Genomic DNA, 19,266 nt, shown 5'->3' with positions numbered 1-19,266 from the left:
ATGTAAAATGGAGATAATGTGCCCCATGAAAAATTGTTCCTGGGCGAGAAACCATGAAAACCTGGGCGAGCCCATTGTTATAGATGGAGGTATAACAATGGGCTAGCCCATTGTTATAGATCTCTCTGTATATACAGAGAGAGAGATAGAACATATTTAGACAATACAACAACTTACGAAAACCTGTCTTACAATAAAAACAATAAATAATTCATTTGTAAAGAGTCTGAAAAAATTCCTTTTTCAATATATAACAGCTACACCTACTTATTAGATTTTTAGAATACTAACTGAAATTAGAATAAGCATTTATTTCTACATCCGATTCTAAATGTATACCTTCAAACCGTTGAGCAGAAATCTTTAAAGAGATTAGTAACAAAATCGATGAGTTCTGATTTCGAAAATGTAAGTGCAAAAGTTTACGCTATCAATCTTCTTTCAACTCTTTTTACACAAAGTAATTTAAAAGAGAAACGTGAATATGATCTAATTTTTTTCAGTTTCTTAAACTGTGAAAATGGAATATGCTTGTGACAGTTTTCATTATTTATCCGGATCTCCGGATCACTTCCCTTTTTTTCGCTGCCTGATCAAACTTATAGTTTAAACGGAAATGATTTCCAAGTCTCACTGCACGAATAAAATTGAGTCTTTAAACATACCTTATAAAATTTAAAAGAAAAAAATAATGTTTAGAATCTTTTCAATGCTTTTTTTTTTTAAAAAAAGTTATTTATTATGAAAAGTTTTCCTGCATAATAAAACATATTTTCAATTCGTTTTTTTTTTTTGTAAATATTTTTTCATTTACGATAAAGTGATCTAAAAAGGTGAACAATAGTTATTGTAATGAGGATATCTTTATGAACTTAAATTGATTTTATTATGAACTTAATTATAATTGGCACTTAAGTTCATGATTGTTTCAAGCAAAAAATCGGATCTTAACTAACAATGTTAGCCTTATATAATCTTTTAAAAAAGAAAGTGATTTATTAGCGTCATAAAATGAAACAAAAGAAAAGATAATAAATCTTCAACAGTTAGATTGCTTCTTACTATCATTTTCAAAGTTCAGTTAACTACAAGAAAAGTTTTCGAATGTTAACTTTTTTTTCTCCGCCAAAATGCATTAAATCAGAAGAGGCAATTTTGTCCATGAAATGAATGTGATCGATAATTTATAGCACCGTTACAGATCTTTTGAACAGATTACATCTGGTGGATGCGTCTCACGCCGGCCAGTTTGTCACGTTTTATCGATGTTTTAATGTCGCCGAAAGCTGAACATTTTTGATTTGGAACTTTATCATTCTAATGCATTTAAGTGATTTAAAATTTTTTTCTTAACTTTTGATCAAACAATGGAATAAAAGTGGTACATTTTATGTTATTTTTTTCTCCGTAATAAGACATTTTAGTTTCGATTGAATTGTAGTAAGTAAGCCATGCAATCAATAGTTGAACGATAGTTATAAGTTATTTTAATGAATATTTTTAAAGAAATTAATTTTTATAATGAGTAGTATGCATATTTTAAGAAAAATTAAATTAAGTTTATGTAAAAGTTTTCGTGATAATGTCTCTAGGAAGAAGTTTTGTTATTTCTCATGGTACGCGAGTACCAAGAGTAATAATAAATTATGTATTTTCTTTCAGGTGTTCACAAGGTGTTTCGAAAGCACTGCTCTTAATACGTATATTTAGAATCATAGACAAAAATGACGCAAAAAAATCTCACTAGATTCAACAGTGAGGGAAACGCAAAAAAGTATTGGACTCTGAAGTTACAACGAATAATGCATTAAGCTATCATCATCAAGAACCGGGGTTGCCATTAAATGCAAGGTGTTTGACACTTATGATTTAATGATCTGATTTTCAAGTATTCGGACTTAATCTCAACGCTCCGAGAGGGGGGTGGACATGTCGGACAAATTGAATTCTTCAAAAAGTCAGTTATTTAAAATTTGATTTCTCAAAAACTATTCAAACAATTTCGTTCAAAATTTGGATTCTGCCATTTACAATTATATTTTTTAAATTGATATAAAAATTAGTGTTCTTCATTCTTCATTAGTATACTAATTAGTATACTTAAAATTAAACTTTTTTTGACGATTATTAAATAAAGTTATAAAAAATAATAAATAACTATAAAATTTTTTTTAGCGAAATTATCTTTAGATAAACGAATTTCATAATTGTTAGCAAACTTTTTTTAAATTCGCTTAAAAAGTCTGGTGAAATACACGAACAGTAAAATTAATATTAAGGAGTTCATACTTTCGACTGTTCTTCTAATCAAACGATCGGGATCATATTACGGCTTCCCTCTATATTTTGGGAGTCAGAAATCCAAATTCTTCGAAAAAAAGTTATTTTAATATTAAAAAAGGTGCGTTTATGTGTCTGATTTCGTAACTTAAAATATCATCAGCACTTAACTGATTAACATATTTGAGGTCACTTGTTCGAGACACGCTGAAATTGAGCTTTAGAATGTGAAAATCCGATCATTAGATCAAAAGTAATTCAGAGTGATTCATTTTTTTTCTTCTTTCAGTGCACTGTGGATTGAAAGTTTATCCAAGTTCAGTAACGGAGAGGAAAAAAAAAGATAACAAATATTATTTTGAATAGTGTTAGCAGATCATGATAAAAGTTAAACTTTTTTAATGATTTCTAGTTCATTTTTTGTAAATTGTAGCAATTTTGATAATTTTGGCCAGCTCATGATTAACGAGTGAGTTATCTCAGTTCCTACTTTAACTTTATAAACGAAATTGATTATACTCATAAAGGGTGGTGTCAACGCAACATTCTCATGCTGCATGGTATTTGTTGTCTTCTTTTTAATATGCCTTACATTGAGAAAAAGTTGGACTATTAAAATTTGTAAAGCAATATTTAGCATAGTTCAAAGAAATACTTTATTTTAATATCGTTGATTCTGATTATCTGTATCAATCATATCTTCGACTCTCCCTTTTACTCAAAATTCTATTTAAAAATAATTAATCATAATAATTAAAACGTAATTAACGCTATTCAAGAAAAAAAAATTTTTAGGGAGAAACTTTAATTCTTGCCTACATAATGAGTATTTTCAGCGCTGATTAGAATTTTTTTAACAAAAAAAGAAGCGTATTTAAGAAATCAATATTAAAATAAGAATAAAAAGTAGACTAAAGTACTCTTCTTCAGAAAAAAAAAACTGAATTAATCCAAGATACTACTTTTATAAAACGCTTTCAAAGCAATTTTTGTTTTCAACTATGTTTGATTTAAATTAAAGTAAACTAATTGGATAGTAATCAAAGTTCCTTATAATTAAAAGTTATACCAAAATGAAGATTTTATTCTAAATATATTTCATTTCATTTGATATTTAATTGCTTAGTGTTAGGTATAAATATGTACGTGGCAATATTTTTTAATCTGAACTTGATGCCAGACTCTCGGTTCTTTGGGGATTTCATCCACTTTTCCTTCGAGGTTAATATCTTCCTTGCCTGTACTGAGCATGATTCTTTATCGCCTTACGAGATCATTGCCAACAAAACCAATTATTTTTATTTTTTGAAATGCCGGATGCTATTTAGGCAAAGTATGAAATAATCGTCCTGATGAGGTTATTATGTAAATGATGTGCATGTTACTGTGAATGACCGAAATCGGTGGTTGTTAACTTTCACCGGTGAATGACGACAATCAAATTAGTCGCTTTGGTGAATGTCGGAAATATTTATTACATCTGATGTGATATTAATTTATTCGTGGATATAATTACATTTATTCGATATTTTAATACTTATTGACGATAGATTAGAACAAACATCAGTGTTTGGAGTAATGGGCAAATGTATACTGGGCAGTGGCACTTGACCTTGAAAAAACATCAGTGTAGGGTATACCGGGCAGTGGCACTTAACCTTAAAAAACATCAGTGTAGGATATACCGGGCAAATGTATACCGGGAAATAACACTTAACCAGACCTAGTAAGACTAGACCTTTGGTAAATGTCCGAAATATATACTAGGTCTAGTGCCACTTTTGTTATAGCTTAAATATTTAAAAAAAATTAAACAAAGCGTTTGAGTGATAACGAAATTATTGCTTTAAAATTAAAAAAATAATACTAAAAACTGCGCCAGATAAGAGTAATTGAAGTAGTTGCTTTATACAGCGCATGTGCCGAAAAAAAATATAAAAACAAAATTATCCAGGTGCATCTAAAAGTGGATGAATATCCCAAGACACCCAGACTCTCACCATTTATCTTTATTGCAAACGAATTTATCTTATTTTAAACTTAAATATTGTGATGGTAAAAAATGATACAAGAAAGTTTTGATATATAACCTGGAAAAAAATATAAAGATATCATGAAAATAATGACTTAAGCTAAACTTTAAAAATATGCAATACAATTTTTAAGCTCTGATAATTTAAAGTTTCAGTATTTTATCGTTCTGGTTTAGGGTACATTTTATGTTATTTTTTNATTGCTTTAAAATTAAAAAAATAATACTAAAAACTGCGCCAGATAAGAGTAATTGAAGTAGTTGCTTTATACAGCGCATGTGCCGAAAAAAAATATAAAAACAAAATTATCCAGGTGCATCTAAAAGTGGATGAATATCCCAAGACACCCAGACTCTCACCATTTATCTTTATTGCAAACGAATTTATCTTATTTTAAACTTAAATATTGTGATGGTAAAAAATGATACAAGAAAGTTGTATAACCTGGAAAAAAATAAAAATATGAAGATATCATGAAAATAATGACTTTAGCTAAACTTTAAAAATATGCAATACAATTTTTAAACTCTGATAATTCAATGTTTCAGTATTTTATCGTTCTGGTTTAGGAAACCTCTGACTTAATAATACGGAATATATTGTAGGATTAGCTTACAAGTTTTGCTCAATTTACAACCTGTCATCCTAAGACAATTGGGTATAATATAGCCTACGTCACAGGTTGTGTTGTTCCTACTAAATTTAACACATCAACGGCATTTTCTGCGAGCCTAACTTCAAGCCACAAATAAACAAACGAAGTGTTCGATCGTTTAAATAGCTGCTCGCCAGATTTTATTGCATTATAAAGAAAAGTTATTGAAACTAAATACAACTAAATAAACAACAACAACTAAAACAATTGACAACAACTACTAATAACAATAACTAAATAAACAACTAAATTCCATTCGTTTAGCATTGCGTCATATGTTGTTCCTACTAAATCGAAGTAGTTGTGTTTTTTTCATATTATACCCAATTCAATAAATGGAATACACAATACGATTTTGAAATTTAAAAATACGAAGGATAAATAAGATTATTCTTGAAATTACTTTAAAAATAAAATTATTACTTTTTTTATTTGTCTCCTTAACATAAACTATAAAAGGAATTTTTTTTTTCAGAAACAAAGCGTGAAGAACGAAAAGAATTTATCATAATTCAAAACAATATAAATATCTTTATCTTAAATGCGAAATAAATGTGTCAGAAATCAAATGAAAATTATTTCCTATTTGTAACATTCAAAACATTATGGAATTTTGAAATAGGAATTTTTTAGCAGTTTTGAAGATTAATCAATCAATCCGTCTCGAATGAGGGAAAGATTAAAAATTAAGATTAAATACATTTTTACACAATAGGACTTTTACAGTCGTTATAACAATTTCTGTTAAGCAACATAAAATTGCAATCTTATTTCTTATTACAATGTTATAGCTTATTACACATTGTTTGTCCCAACGTGTCCCCATGTGTTTTGCACATCGTTTCTGTCTAACACTATTTTTTGCTTTATTTAGAAATACTTCTTCACAGGGAATACTTCTTTGTAAGATAAATTTTGCTTTTGCATAAAGCTGTTTAGTTATGGGGGTGGTCGACAAAACACAACAACCTTTATATGCTAACCCACCTCATCAGTAAAATAACTTGATCCCTCATTAGGCCAATATTCATGAATCTTGGGTCAATAAGGGTTCAACGGGCCTTTATTTTTCCGATATTGGTCCGATATAGAATTTTCCGATTCATCCGATATTTTACAGCCACTTTATAACCAATATTGGTCCTATACAGAATTGTCAGATTCAGAAAATATTTGATATCAATTATTTAGGCTATGTAGGTTCTGTATTACCCAATGTAGGCCATATATAGGCCATTCTAGGATCGATATTAAAAGTTTTAGACATCTCAAAATTGATACCTCGGTGGATGTTCTTATGAGATCCATATCAATCCAATTTTGAAACCAATTTGGGCCTTAGTAAAATTGGCAGCTCATTATTTTTTTTTATTCTTCAGGAATTATGACTCGACATCATACTTAATAAATTTCAAAAAAATAAAAACATTCTCTGAGCTTGCATTAATAAATATGTTGATTAAACAAACTCCGTCTCACCGCATTTCATTATAGCTTGAATACCGGTTGTCTTAACTCACTTATAGATAATTCTTGATAAATATAGTAATGTCTTGATAAATTTAGTATAGTATTTCTTGTTAGAGCACTTGACTCTAACAAGAAAAAGCATAAACTAAAATTAATTTTATTAGAATATTAGTCTGCGTGCCATTGCGCAAATTTTGTCACTTGCAGTCTCAGCTACTCACGTAATTGACTGCGTAAGAAAGTGGATGGAAAATATTTTTCCAAGTGCCAATAAAAAAAAGAAAAAGGAATTTCATCACGCTTATTTAGCCTACACAAAAGTAGCTCTCAAGAAAGAAATTTTATAAACTCAAATGATATAATTTTTTTTAACCAAGGAACCAGTGTAGGACGCATCTTTAATGCAAATGAATATTTTTTTAAAAAAGAATTAAGCTAAGCAGGTATCCCTTTGCATTAAGTAGACTCTTTAGAAAGGAAAAAAAATTAAAGTGTTAAAACGAAATCTTTTAAATCAATACCATTAAAGGTTTCAAATAATCAAATATTTATTTTCTCAACTCTTTGAAAACGTAGAAAAAAAGATCAATAAAAGAATTTCTTTTGAACTGCTAACACTTATCTATTCAAAATGCTTCAAAAATACCATTTTATTTAATCGTAAAAGTAAATAAAATATAGTTTAAGAACATTTTCTGAATGGCCATTATATAAAATTGCATCAAAAACTGAAACTTTCACTAGCAACAACAAAATATAACAATCGTACACGGTCATAATTGCCAGAATATGGTAGAATTTACCTTGTGTCTGGCTCTTTGGGAACGGTAAAGATCGGTAATTTTTAGCGCTTTGGTGTGATTTTGGTAAAATTTACAATAAATGATGTGCTTATAATTTGTTATAAAACTTGGTAATTTTATCATGATACCTTAGAGCATGGCATAATTACCATTTATTAGGTTAAATTTACTTTTCAGTTAAGTGTTTTTCACGAAATGTATCGTAATAAAATCTACAATTTTAAACACCAAAATTTCCTTTGAATTGTTATCATACAAAAGGAAACCACTACCAAATGATTGATTTAAGTACCGCATGTTTTGGTTTACTTGTATTAACTAGAATTATGTTGTTTTTTTTACCAGAAAAGTAAGTACCATACAGTACGTTAATTGAATATAATTTCTCTCTCCATATTACAACCCGTTTGAATAAAAATGATCCTAAAAAGGTGTCTATATTATGAACAGATTCTTAGGGTTATTAATTTTAATGTAACTGTTATATTCTTTCACTATTCAAACAGTAAGTGATGTATAATGATTATAATTGTTTTACTTTTACTATTCAAATAGTTTGGGGTTAATATTATAACACAACGCTGTAATAGAATGATAAAAACTTTTTTTTATTATTTTATATTTATTATTACGTTTTTTATTATTTTAATATCTCGTTATTTATCTAATCTCAATCCTTACAATGCCTTAAATCCTGGTTCAGGTAAATTAGACCACCTTAAAATTCTGTATAGCCTGCTGCAAATGTACATTGCATTATTTTTACAACAACGGATCCTCTTTGTAGGCGTCGTTTAACGCATCCTCTTAAAATTCATATTAAAAATGTAAATACATTATTTATCGCTAAAACTTATTTAATCTAAAAACAACTCAAAATCACAATCTGCAGAATCTAGAGATGAACGAAGAATAAAATTAAATAAAAAGGCCTTCAGAACCATTTTATTATTTGAGGGAACTTGGTAGTGTTTCTGGCATTTGTCTTTCAACTACTGTCTGTTTTCTCAGTTAATCAAGCAGGTTTTTGAAGTTTTTAGCCCTACCTTCTGTAGCAATAATTATTTAAGTTTCAATAGTGCTTTTTTCTTCGATCAAATATTAACTTATAAATTCCAATATGTAATTTTTCTTTTTACTTTTTTGTAATAAGGATCTTAAAAATATATATTAAGGGCAATTATTATTGAATGCCCTGGATAAATATGAGTTATAATTAAATATCACCTATCTTCAGCATTTTAAGGGAAAGTAAAAAAGTGCACTATACAGTTTATTAAAAAGATAAATGAATAAAGTAAATCAAAAAAAAAAAAAAAACATTATCCATTTAATTACTATTATTTCTGATGTAACAATTTCCTCTCTTCTTTTGCTATCGAAAAGTAAATTTCCAAATTTAGATGCTATTCAATCAGAATTGGATATTTTCCTCATAGACTTAGAGGTTGGGCAGCTGTAAAGAGCAGCATTAGCCAGAGGTCTACTGTACCAAAACCCGAGATCATGATTAACAAGAAAGCTTTATAGCTGAAATAAAGGTAAACCGACACCTGACTGGAATGTCTTGTAGTTTGTTTCCAGGCTTCAATGCAATGTTACCCTAAATGCTCAAATCACTAAGTATATGTGATGAAGTCTCCTCCCCAAGAAGACAACCTTGACAAAGAGTATCAGATACAACACCCATTATGTATAGGTGTCCAGTGAGAAGATCAATGATCTTCCTCAAACTGTTCCTCTTTAGATTCAGAAGCTCTTTCACGCACCTGGACAGTTGCGTTTCAGCTCTTTAGCCATCCGAGTTGCACCATTACTCGTGGGAAATTTTCCATAGAGCTTGAAAATAGATGCCCTGAATGATGTGGAAGATATACCCAAAGTTGGTTCAGGGCCCCAGAAAATCACACTGGAGTCAGCCCGTGCTGCTTCGTCAACTAACTTATGTCCAAGAATACCCATATGTCCAGGTACTCAATGTAGGCATACCTTGTTACGTGTATGTTTTCATCATATTTTTTTAATAGAAGCCACGCTCTCAACTAGACCATGTTTACATACATATCGAGTGTTGTGAATAATCAAGCAATGTTTTTTACTTGTTGAAAGGTAAGTTTTTATATTATATTAAACCATGAGCGAACCAAATTTTATCATTATTATTATTTTATTTAAATTTATTAGTGAGCAAACTAAATTTATAAATTTTATTATAATTGATAAAATCTGAAAAGTTTAACTTTAATTCAAAAATTAATTTAACATCAATGTAGCATTAATATCCGACAATTCAAAATATTGTTAGAAAAATATATGCAAAAAAATGGCCATATGCAAAAAAATGGCCATATTATATGACAGGCAATTTCGAATGCAGGACGAGTAACAAAATATACTAGATATACTAACGAGTACTTACGTGTAGTGTCATATGGTACCCTGTTTAAATATTCCATACATTTTATAATAACTGATGTTCCAGCTTTAGTGGGAGGCCAACAAGACAGTCCATCCCATGTTGTATTGCAGTAATCATCTGTAAGGAAATTAAACCATTTAAATTGATTCAAAGTATGCCAAAGAACAGCAGACAATTATTAAAAAAGTAGCAAAGGGGTATTAGAATATATATAATTAAAACTGGCACATGAAAATAACCAATTTCAATGAAAAAATGGTACCCAGTAAACCTTTTGGATTTACAGTGCTGTAATGGTTCAGAGAGTTTTTAGAAGATATGAGAACAATATATCATTGTTATTTTGTAGTAGTAATGGATTTCACTATTCGACATTTTAAGGTCTCAGTTATTTAATTTTTCTAAATTTACAACTGTATTATCAAAACACATCTGCTCGGTGTTCAACAATAGTATTTCCACCTTAAAACGTAATGTCGTTCCACATTTATTGCAGTCTTAATATCGGGATGAGGGTTTCACGTTTAGTTATTAAACAAAAAGAAAATTTGTTCGAAAGTAAAAATATCAGGAGTAGAATTAATTGAAAAAAATGATAATTCGCAAGTTACAAAGGCTTACTACAAAAAATGAAAGCATTACGGTGGGTTTTTCTGATATTCTTTTAGAAATTTTTCGTTGAAGTTGGGTTTATGTAGTTGATGGGTTGGTTAACTGTGATAATATTCTTTTTTTCATAAAATTTTCCCAAAATTAAAAATTGGGCTCTCAGAAAACAACTGATTAATGTTGAACAATAGCATTTCTATGTAGAAACATGATATCACACAAGCGTACTGCAGACGTAATATCGGGAAGATTTTATAAGGCCTTAATATCACGAAGATTGATTTTTATTTAAATTGCTGAACAAATATTTAAGTTCTTTCAAAAGTAAAAATATAAGGGTTTTTCTTCGAATTGAGTAAAAGATAGTAAAGAAATAGGAGTGGTTCTCAAATTTTAAAAGAACTGCTAGAAAAAAGCACGCAATGAATTTTTGACTTTTAAGCATTTTTGCAAAAATTTCCGGTACACAAAAATAAATTGGTTTTGTATTAACTGTCATAGTATTATTCTTAATATTTTTAATTAAATTCTTGATAAATAAAGTATAAAATGTCATATGTTTCGTATTTTGTTTGTTTGGTTAAATCTTAATGAAAAGCTAATTTATTTAATACACTACCTAAACATCTTAAAAGGAAAAGGCAAAGGTCAGATTAGAAAAAACAAATAAAGAAAGCTATATGAATATAACATTCTATTTCTTGTGATGTTCTTTATTATTTGAACGTCAAAGAAAAATATTTATTTATTTTTGAATTTTTTTTAACCGAATACATATATTCAATGAATAGTATAATGCAATAGATAATCAATACAAGGATCAAAATTCCTTCAGACTTAGTTTTTTCTATTTGATTCTAAATTGTAAATTTCATTGATTTTCGATCAGAAGAACACTAACTGCCATTTAAATAAAGGTTTTCTGTCAAAATTGTGTGTTTAAAATTTTAAAACCAATTGATTTCTTAGACTTGGATTATATTGTATTGATAAAAACAAGGTTAAAATTTTTTAATTTTTTAAGCACTTGGTTTTGCACTTATTAGTTCAGAAGTGTCCCTACACTCTCTGTCTAGACAAGTATCGATAAACTAGATAGATAAACTATACTTATATCGATAAACTAGGAAACTCACGGTAAAATTATCAATACTTATTATTTCTTTTTTAATAATTTTTCTCTCAGAAAAAAATAATTTTTTATCCTTATTATCTTTTAAAAGAGTTATTATGTAATATTGGAATGTACATTTCGTATTTAAGCGTTAAGTAAGCTTTATATAGTGAAATTTTAATAAAATTTTGACTAAGCGTTATATTTAAGTAAAAACAGTCACTTTGAAAAATAATTGTGTTCTTTAAACATCTTTTATAAAAGTCACTCTGAATAATACATATACTATAACCATATGTAGCATGTATATGTACCATAAACATAAAACTTGAGCTTGTAATGCTCATTGAAAGAACACTCAAATTGTAAGTTCCTTCTAGAATTATTTTAAGATCAAATTTGTGATTTAAGTTGCGATTTTTCGGATTAATTATCAGAAATTGAGTTTCGATGGAAATCCTAATTTTTGTACAAAAAGTTTAATTTTGGGGAAAAAAAGTGAATAATATAATTTTATTAATTTGCTACATGCAGCCTTACTTTTTATGCATTGCATATCTATTAACATAACAAACAATAAAATTGTTTGTTTAAAAATATAGTTCAATTATTAAGAACATATCTATTCATATGTCTATTCACATAACAAATCTATTCACATAACATATCTATTCACATAACAAACGAAAAATTATTTGTTTAAAAATATAGTTCAATTATTAAGAAAATAAATTTTGCAGTGGTTTACACGAGATCGTGATAAAAGATTTTTGAGGGTAAGTTCTATGACGTCACAGACTCAGTACAGACATGATCAATATGTACACTTTCTTTTGATTTTCAAATGCATAAAAAGTGCAAAATTAAGTTAATAACTTAGCTGAGTTCGCCCCCCATGTAATACTTAGGTCAGAGGCAAACTACTGTTTTGACGCGGGGGGGCACTTTGGGGAATAAGGGGTTGATGTAGGACAGCATTGGGGAAGAGGGGGTTGATGTAGGACAGCATATTTTAAAATATTTGCATATTGCTAAGCTTTGTTAACTTTGTATTTCAGAAAAAAGTAGAAATTGTATCATAAAAATCGATAAAAATAAATAAAATAAAACGATGGAAGTCCTATTTAATTTTTTATTCTGCTAATTTAATATTGATTTAAACTGCAAGCATTTTTAATTTTAGAATCAGATTAATGAGAAAAATGCACCCTATTACTTTTTTACATTTATATACTGGAACTAAGGGGGAAATTGCTTGTGGAAATTCTCACCACAGCTTGCAAGCTAGTGGCTGTCAAAGAGCATCTTTTTCTTGACTTTGAAGCATCTTGTAGAATTTGAAGTAAGAAAAAAATTTGCTCGCAAATGCATGTAGATCCAATTATAAAGAGCCTTTTCCCAGAAAATTTAATTTTTGCAACATTTTGAATCAAAGTAGAGAAGTTACACGATGTTTCCCTGCGTAACCACTCCACTAAAAGTGAGGTGTTCAGGTAAGGTGTCCAGTTCAAGGTGAAATTCTCTCACTGTCTTGGAGGTCAATAAATAAATAGAGTATGTTTTCGTGTGCGTCTTATAACTCCAAAAAGCTTTTGTTTCGTTTCACTATCCTGAAAGTGTATGAGGCAAATTCAGACCACTTGAAATTCGTCCGAAATTTTCAGCTAGTCCGTTCGGTAGAGTCCACATTAATAAAATCAGACAACAGTCGATTTTCTTTTCATCAAATAGTTTTTCAAATAGTAAAAAAAAGAGTTTTTGGTGCTTTCTTTAAAATTTAGACATTGTTTATTCGTCATGTCTTTTAAACTTAATGATTCGCAGGAACCTGATTGCATTGGCGAATTACGGCACCAAATTAGCATTCCTGAAGTTATTTGAAACGTGTGTTTATTTTGCTTATAATTATGCTTTAAACACGTGAATATATAAAACTAAATCATTTAAAATCAACAACTTGAGATAAAAACAGGGTGCATTGAAAAGACAAATGAATGTAGGAATAGTACTAGTTCGTAAAAGAGAAACGTAAAAAATGGCCGTATTATTATTTCACTATTATTTATACTGGTGCCAGATTAAATTTATTATTAGTTAATAATTTAATTAGAAAAATAGTGAAAAATGGAGAAAAAGTACTTTTGGGGGTAACAGAGAAAAATCGTTATACTATTTTTAACTCCAATGAAGCTTAGTTAATTTTGGTAATATGAACAAATTGAAATAAGAAAATAAGCTGTGTACTAAAAAGGAAAATTTATGGAGAAATGGTACTATTATAAATACCAATGATGCTAAATTAGTTTTAGTAATAAGTACTAATTGAAATGAAAAAATATGCTATGTGTACTATAAAGCAAAATTTATATAGAAATGGTACAAAATCTTTTGAGAAAAACGCAAAAAATCACTGTACTACTATTGACCCTTTTGATGCTTATTTTGTGTTGGCAATAATAAATTATGGATTGAGCTCTGTTATAATCAATATTATGGTAATAATCCTTTTAAAAGAAACGTCAAAAATTACCCAACTATTATTGAGGTCAACGATGCCTAATTAATTTCAGTAATTAGCACTAATTGATATAAAAGAGAACTGAATTAAAAGATAAGTACCGTAACGCAAAATTAATAAACAAATGTCACTAATTCATTTGAAAGATATGTAAAAAAATCACCATATTATTTTTGGACGTCAGTGATGCATAATTCATTCTGAAATGGACACTATTGGTATTATGGTAAGAGGTGTCGTTTTGATACGTACCAAATATACAAATATAAGTGCAATGTCTAATATTAGTATAATTGATATCTATTGAAACTGCATTAATACTGGGAAGCTTTAATATAGATACTGTGGAAAGAGCTTTTTAGGGTGTCTCTAAAGGTAAAAGAACAGAAAAAAATCACGTGATTGTGGTAAAAAAAAGTTTGTTTGGCAGACAGTCGTGAAATATAGTGATTGGATTTTTGCTTCAAGTAAGCTCTTGAACGTACTATTCTTATGCATTTGTCTTTTTTTTTATTCTTCTATATTTGCTTTATGTACTTTATATTTAATATTTTGTATTGTATTCTCTTCCTGGACTTTGGCAAAACCTTTGGGGTACAGAGAGAGCAATTTTAGACTTTTGTCGTGTTCTCTCGATAGAAAATATTTCGCTTTTATGACTTACGGAGCTGGTACTCCCTGAAGAAGTCAGCTTCGGTTGTCGTATTTATCCATTTTTTTCATATTTCATTGTTTCTTTTGTTTCAATTCCTTTCGGAATCGCTACTGCTTAGCGTGATTTTCCATTGGAAGTATTATTATTTTTAATTGCTTTTAATATTTTGAAATCTTTTCTTAATATGCGATTATGGTAAATTGTGCTTATCATGAGTTGACCACTAGCATTATCATCATGGCAAATGATTTTGGAATACAATTAGCCTTTATTTTTAGGAAATGAAATACTAAAAAGCATGTTTTGCTTTATCTATAACGTAAGGCTACCAAAACGGACAAAATATAATAATCTTAAAAATTGGAACTATTGTAACTTTATTAACTATGTGTGGAGACATTTCTTTTTGTTTTGTACTGGATTTTTTGGAGTGTTGCTCAGTACTGATATATTGATTGCTTACTTTTTAGCACTCCATACGATGAGCAGGTATTCAGATAGTATTTTTAATGAAACATATTTGACAAATTATTTGTCAACTTACGTCTCAGAATGACGATAAAATTAAAGTAAATAAAAACTATCTCGTGTCATAAAATGCCGGAAAAGGGAAGCATAGATGTTTTCAGAAAACATGAGTCAGTCTCACACATTGTGAATGTTAAAAAATAAACAAAAAAAACGTCTTTCTGGAAGGATTTTATTTATAATGGAATGCATCAAATATGCTTTTTATCCTCAACTGCAACAGGTGCATCATCACTGTGGACGGTTATAGTTCTAACTTCAATGCGATATAAGATCGGAGAATAGTTGTTTGCCAATCATCATAGAGTTTTACTTTAAGAAAATAAGACGGATTTAGTTGAGGAGAAAAAAATAGTTTTATCTTATCTTTGAGAAATTTAATATGGCAAATAGAATGATACATTGGACAGCTATTGATTTCATCTGATATGGTACACACTGTTGCTTACCTTTCCTGGTGTAGACATGCCTTTAAAACCACGAATGTTCCCACACCAGTCGAAGAGATTTAAATAAAAAAATATTGCGGTAAAATGCATTTGATGTCTGAGAAACTTTTGCTTATCAGTCCCTTTATATTTTCCAGTAAAGAGTTATTAAAAAAAAAAGAGTATATAATCATCATCATCATCCTGGTGCAAGAGCCTTGACCTCCTTTTAGTTTTTGGATCATTATTTTCTGTTGGTCGCCTTTTTCTTGTAAATGGTAATTTTAAGTAATTTCAGGTCCTTTTCCATTTGTTCCTTCCATATAGTTTTAGAACTTCTTCTAGATCGTGATCCTCCTAGTTTTTCGTCTAATAATCTTAAGACATTTCTTTCTGAGTGCATTCTTACAGCGAGAAAATAAGTTTGGTCAAAACTATCAGAATATGGTAAAATGTATTGTTTTTCTGGCTCTATGGAAACACCAAAAAAACAATTTTACCGAAGCGCTTTGGTAATGATTTTGGCAAAATCGATAATAGAGTATAGATTCTTAATATGTGATAAAATTTGGTCAATGCGTCAAAATTTGTTAATTTTAGCATGATACCTTAGAAGCATGGCATAAAATTCATTTTTGTCGGTAATATTTTTTTCAGTTTTGCATTTTAACTGAATATATGGTAATAAAAATTATAATTTTGAAAACCAGAATTTCCGGTGAACCGTTATCATATGAACGAAAAAATACTAAATGAATGGTTTAAATTCCATATACTTTCGTTTTTTTATTCCAAGAATTGCAGTTTTTTTTTGTTGCCAGAAATGTCATTACCATTTAGAATGATTTTTTTGACCATTTGAATTTTTTTCTCCCTTTAGGATATCTTCAAACCATTGATTTAGTTTTGTACCATAGTTGCTACAATGACTGTTTTTCCATAGTTAAAATGTATAGTCTGTTTTTTTATAGTCCACCATAACAATTTGCCCCTGCAATCTTTCGTAAAATTTTCCTTTTCTATATTCTTAAAAGATAAGAATCACTTTTAGTCCATGTCACAGTTCTGTAAAATACAATTATTTGAATTATCATTTTATAGATAAGAATTTAGTGTTATCATAGATAAACCTTAATAATTTATGGAAAACATAATAATATTTGCTTCTAGCATCCACCCTAGTTCTTATTTCTATCTTAAAAGCTTCTACTAAAATAGTTTTTAATGGAAAGGTAAAAAATAAAAAAACTTCTTTTTGAAATAGGAAACTTTGATGTCATAGGGGAACAAAAGTTTTGTTGCCTTTATACAAATGCTTGATTTTGCTTACCTCGGGTTTGGGGATATGAAATCTAAAATTAGTTTTCCTCCTAAATCTACAGATTTTTTTAAATGACAATTTAATCTATTTATTTGTAAAAATGCATATGTTAAAAATACTTCATATATAACAAGGTTTGTGTAAATGTTGCGACAAGCATCTAGGGGAGTTTAGGCGCATCACGATTAAAATTGCATTTGGAACCCATGATTTTTTCGAAAATATCGCCGTACATAACTAGTGACTCTTCTTTATTATAACCTCGTCAGAAGTACCCGAAGTAACAGTTCACAATAGAGAAGCGCCCACTAGCGGCGTATGAATGACATTTCCGAGCATGGACTTCTATGCCATTTGATGATGTTCCTTAACTCCCCGAGAAGTTTGTTATAGCCTTTAAGCGACCCTTAAATATATATATATATAGCATTTTTAATTTTGTACATTTCAACAAAAAAAAATGTCTGTTTTTTTAATCGGTGTTTAAAAAAACACCGATTGCAGAAAATCCGACTGCATATTTGAAATCAGCAATACGAAAGTTAATCTAAGCTATTTGTAGTGTATCTACCACTACAAAAATATAATTCAAATTCCCTAGTATATAAGACATGTTAACTCAACTCGATTCCATGAAGGGGTACCTTTTCATAGATTATGGTTGACATGGTCGATAACTACTCACTCCCCACATTAGAGACCCGGACGTGATGTGAACACGCCTACCTTGGTCCACACATTGATAGTTGACTTGCTACTTGTGACGGTGACATTATCCACCTCCTCGTGCTGTTGCTACTCAGTTTCGTTCACACATAACGGACAACGTATTCACTCGACTGCTAATGGCAACACAGGAGCGACCACTACCGTGAACTTAATACAGCGCGCACGATCAGCATTCATAAAGTACGGTGACCTTAATACAGCTCTCCCGGCTTCTCGCAAGGCAGCAATGAATCAACTAATGGTATCCGTTCAACGAATTCCATCACAAATATAATTCTGGTGGGGGAGTACTCTAGTATATTTACCACTACAAAAATATAATTCCAATTCACTAGCATGTAAAACATGTTAACTCGATTCCATGGTGGGGTACCTTTTCATAGATGAAGGTCGACATTGTCGTTAACAACTCTCCCCACACTATTAATCTTAGATCGATTAAAAAAAAATCCCATACAACAGAAGAAAAGTGTTCATTGTAATATACACCGAAGAGCCATTACATTATGACCACCTTCCATCTATAACAATGGGCTCGATCAGGTTTTCATGGTTTCTCGCCCAGGAACAATGTTTTCATGGGCACATTAGGACCCATAATCCTCATAGAATCCCTGACGTCTGTAAGCTACTTGAACATAGTTGCAGACCAGGTTCACCCATTCATGGCAACAGTTTTTCCTGCGGGGGATGGTGTCTACCAACAGGATAATGCACCATATCATAAGGGTCGAATCGTCATGGATTGGTTCGAGGAACATTCCAGTGACTTTCAAGTTATGTCTTGGCCCCCAAATTCCCCTGACCTTAATCCAATAGAGCATTTGTGATCCTACTTGGAAAACCAAATTCGTGCTGCCACGCTACCCCCTCGCAATGTGAGGGAATTGCACGACCAGTTGGTAAGCGCTTGGTACCAGATACCTCAGACTACCCATCAGCACCTTGTGGAATCAATGCCACGGCGGGTGCTAGCAGTTTTGAGGGCTAAAGATGGTCCTACATGTTATTAGCAGGGTGGTCATAATGTAATGGCTCTTCGGTGTATGTAGCATTGACCAAACACCTTTCAAATATATTTTAAATCTTATTGTTTGTTGCTGATACAATCAATGATTGCTTATTGAAAAAATTTAAGATTTCGCTCGAGAAAAGAAAATACAAAACAAAAAAAAAATCTTTTCATTCGGAGAAATTTTGACAATCTATATACGTTGGACCTATCTTTATCACCGATAAAATTTTCAGGCATGTTTTTTTCTAGCTTCTTATGCTTTTTCCTGTTACTTTATCAATTTTTCATAGGAAAATTGCACTTGAAATGTATGTCATTGTGAAATCAAAAGCATATGACCACTGTTTGTTTATTTATTTATATTATTACAGTTTAATTTCAGAAAAGTTTAAATTATGTGCTTGAAAAATAAAGTTTCTATTTGAATTTGTCGTTTCATTAGAACAAAAAATGGTCCATTCTTGCTGGAAATATAGAATTTTAACAATGATATTTCCAACGAAGGCCTTGAGAACTATTAAAATTAAAAAATAATAGATATTATGAATGTAGTATTACAAATACAAAACCATACACTTAAAACCAATTCTCAAAGACAATTAGTGATTAATCAGTTGCAGATTTAACTACGTAGAATGCTAATTACATTTTAGTACGTTTTGAGATCCTAAATTTGATACTTTTAGAAA

At 29.8% G+C, this 19,266-nt stretch overlaps 1 protein-coding gene across 2 annotated transcripts in view; it reads right to left on the bottom strand.

Moving 5' to 3' along the window:
* The window catches only part of LOC107438883 (diuretic hormone receptor), a 226,453-nt gene that overhangs the window by 120,335 nt on the left and 86,852 nt on the right, over positions 1–19,266 (bottom strand). For both annotated transcript variants that reach the window (XM_043039187.2, XM_043039188.2), the window contains exon 3: positions 9,661–9,777. In XM_043039187.2, the coding sequence (XP_042895121.1) occupies positions 9,661–9,777 (117 nt within the window). The remainder of the gene's footprint in view (positions 1–9,660; positions 9,778–19,266) is intronic.

The sequence above is a fragment of the Parasteatoda tepidariorum genome, chromosome 5 (genome assembly GCF_043381705.1).
Source record: "Parasteatoda tepidariorum isolate YZ-2023 chromosome 5, CAS_Ptep_4.0, whole genome shotgun sequence".
Taxonomy (NCBI): Eukaryota; Metazoa; Arthropoda; class Arachnida; order Araneae; family Theridiidae; genus Parasteatoda; species Parasteatoda tepidariorum.
The sequence above is the reverse complement of the archived record's forward strand: the minus strand, read 5'-3'. Positions and strand labels throughout refer to the sequence as shown.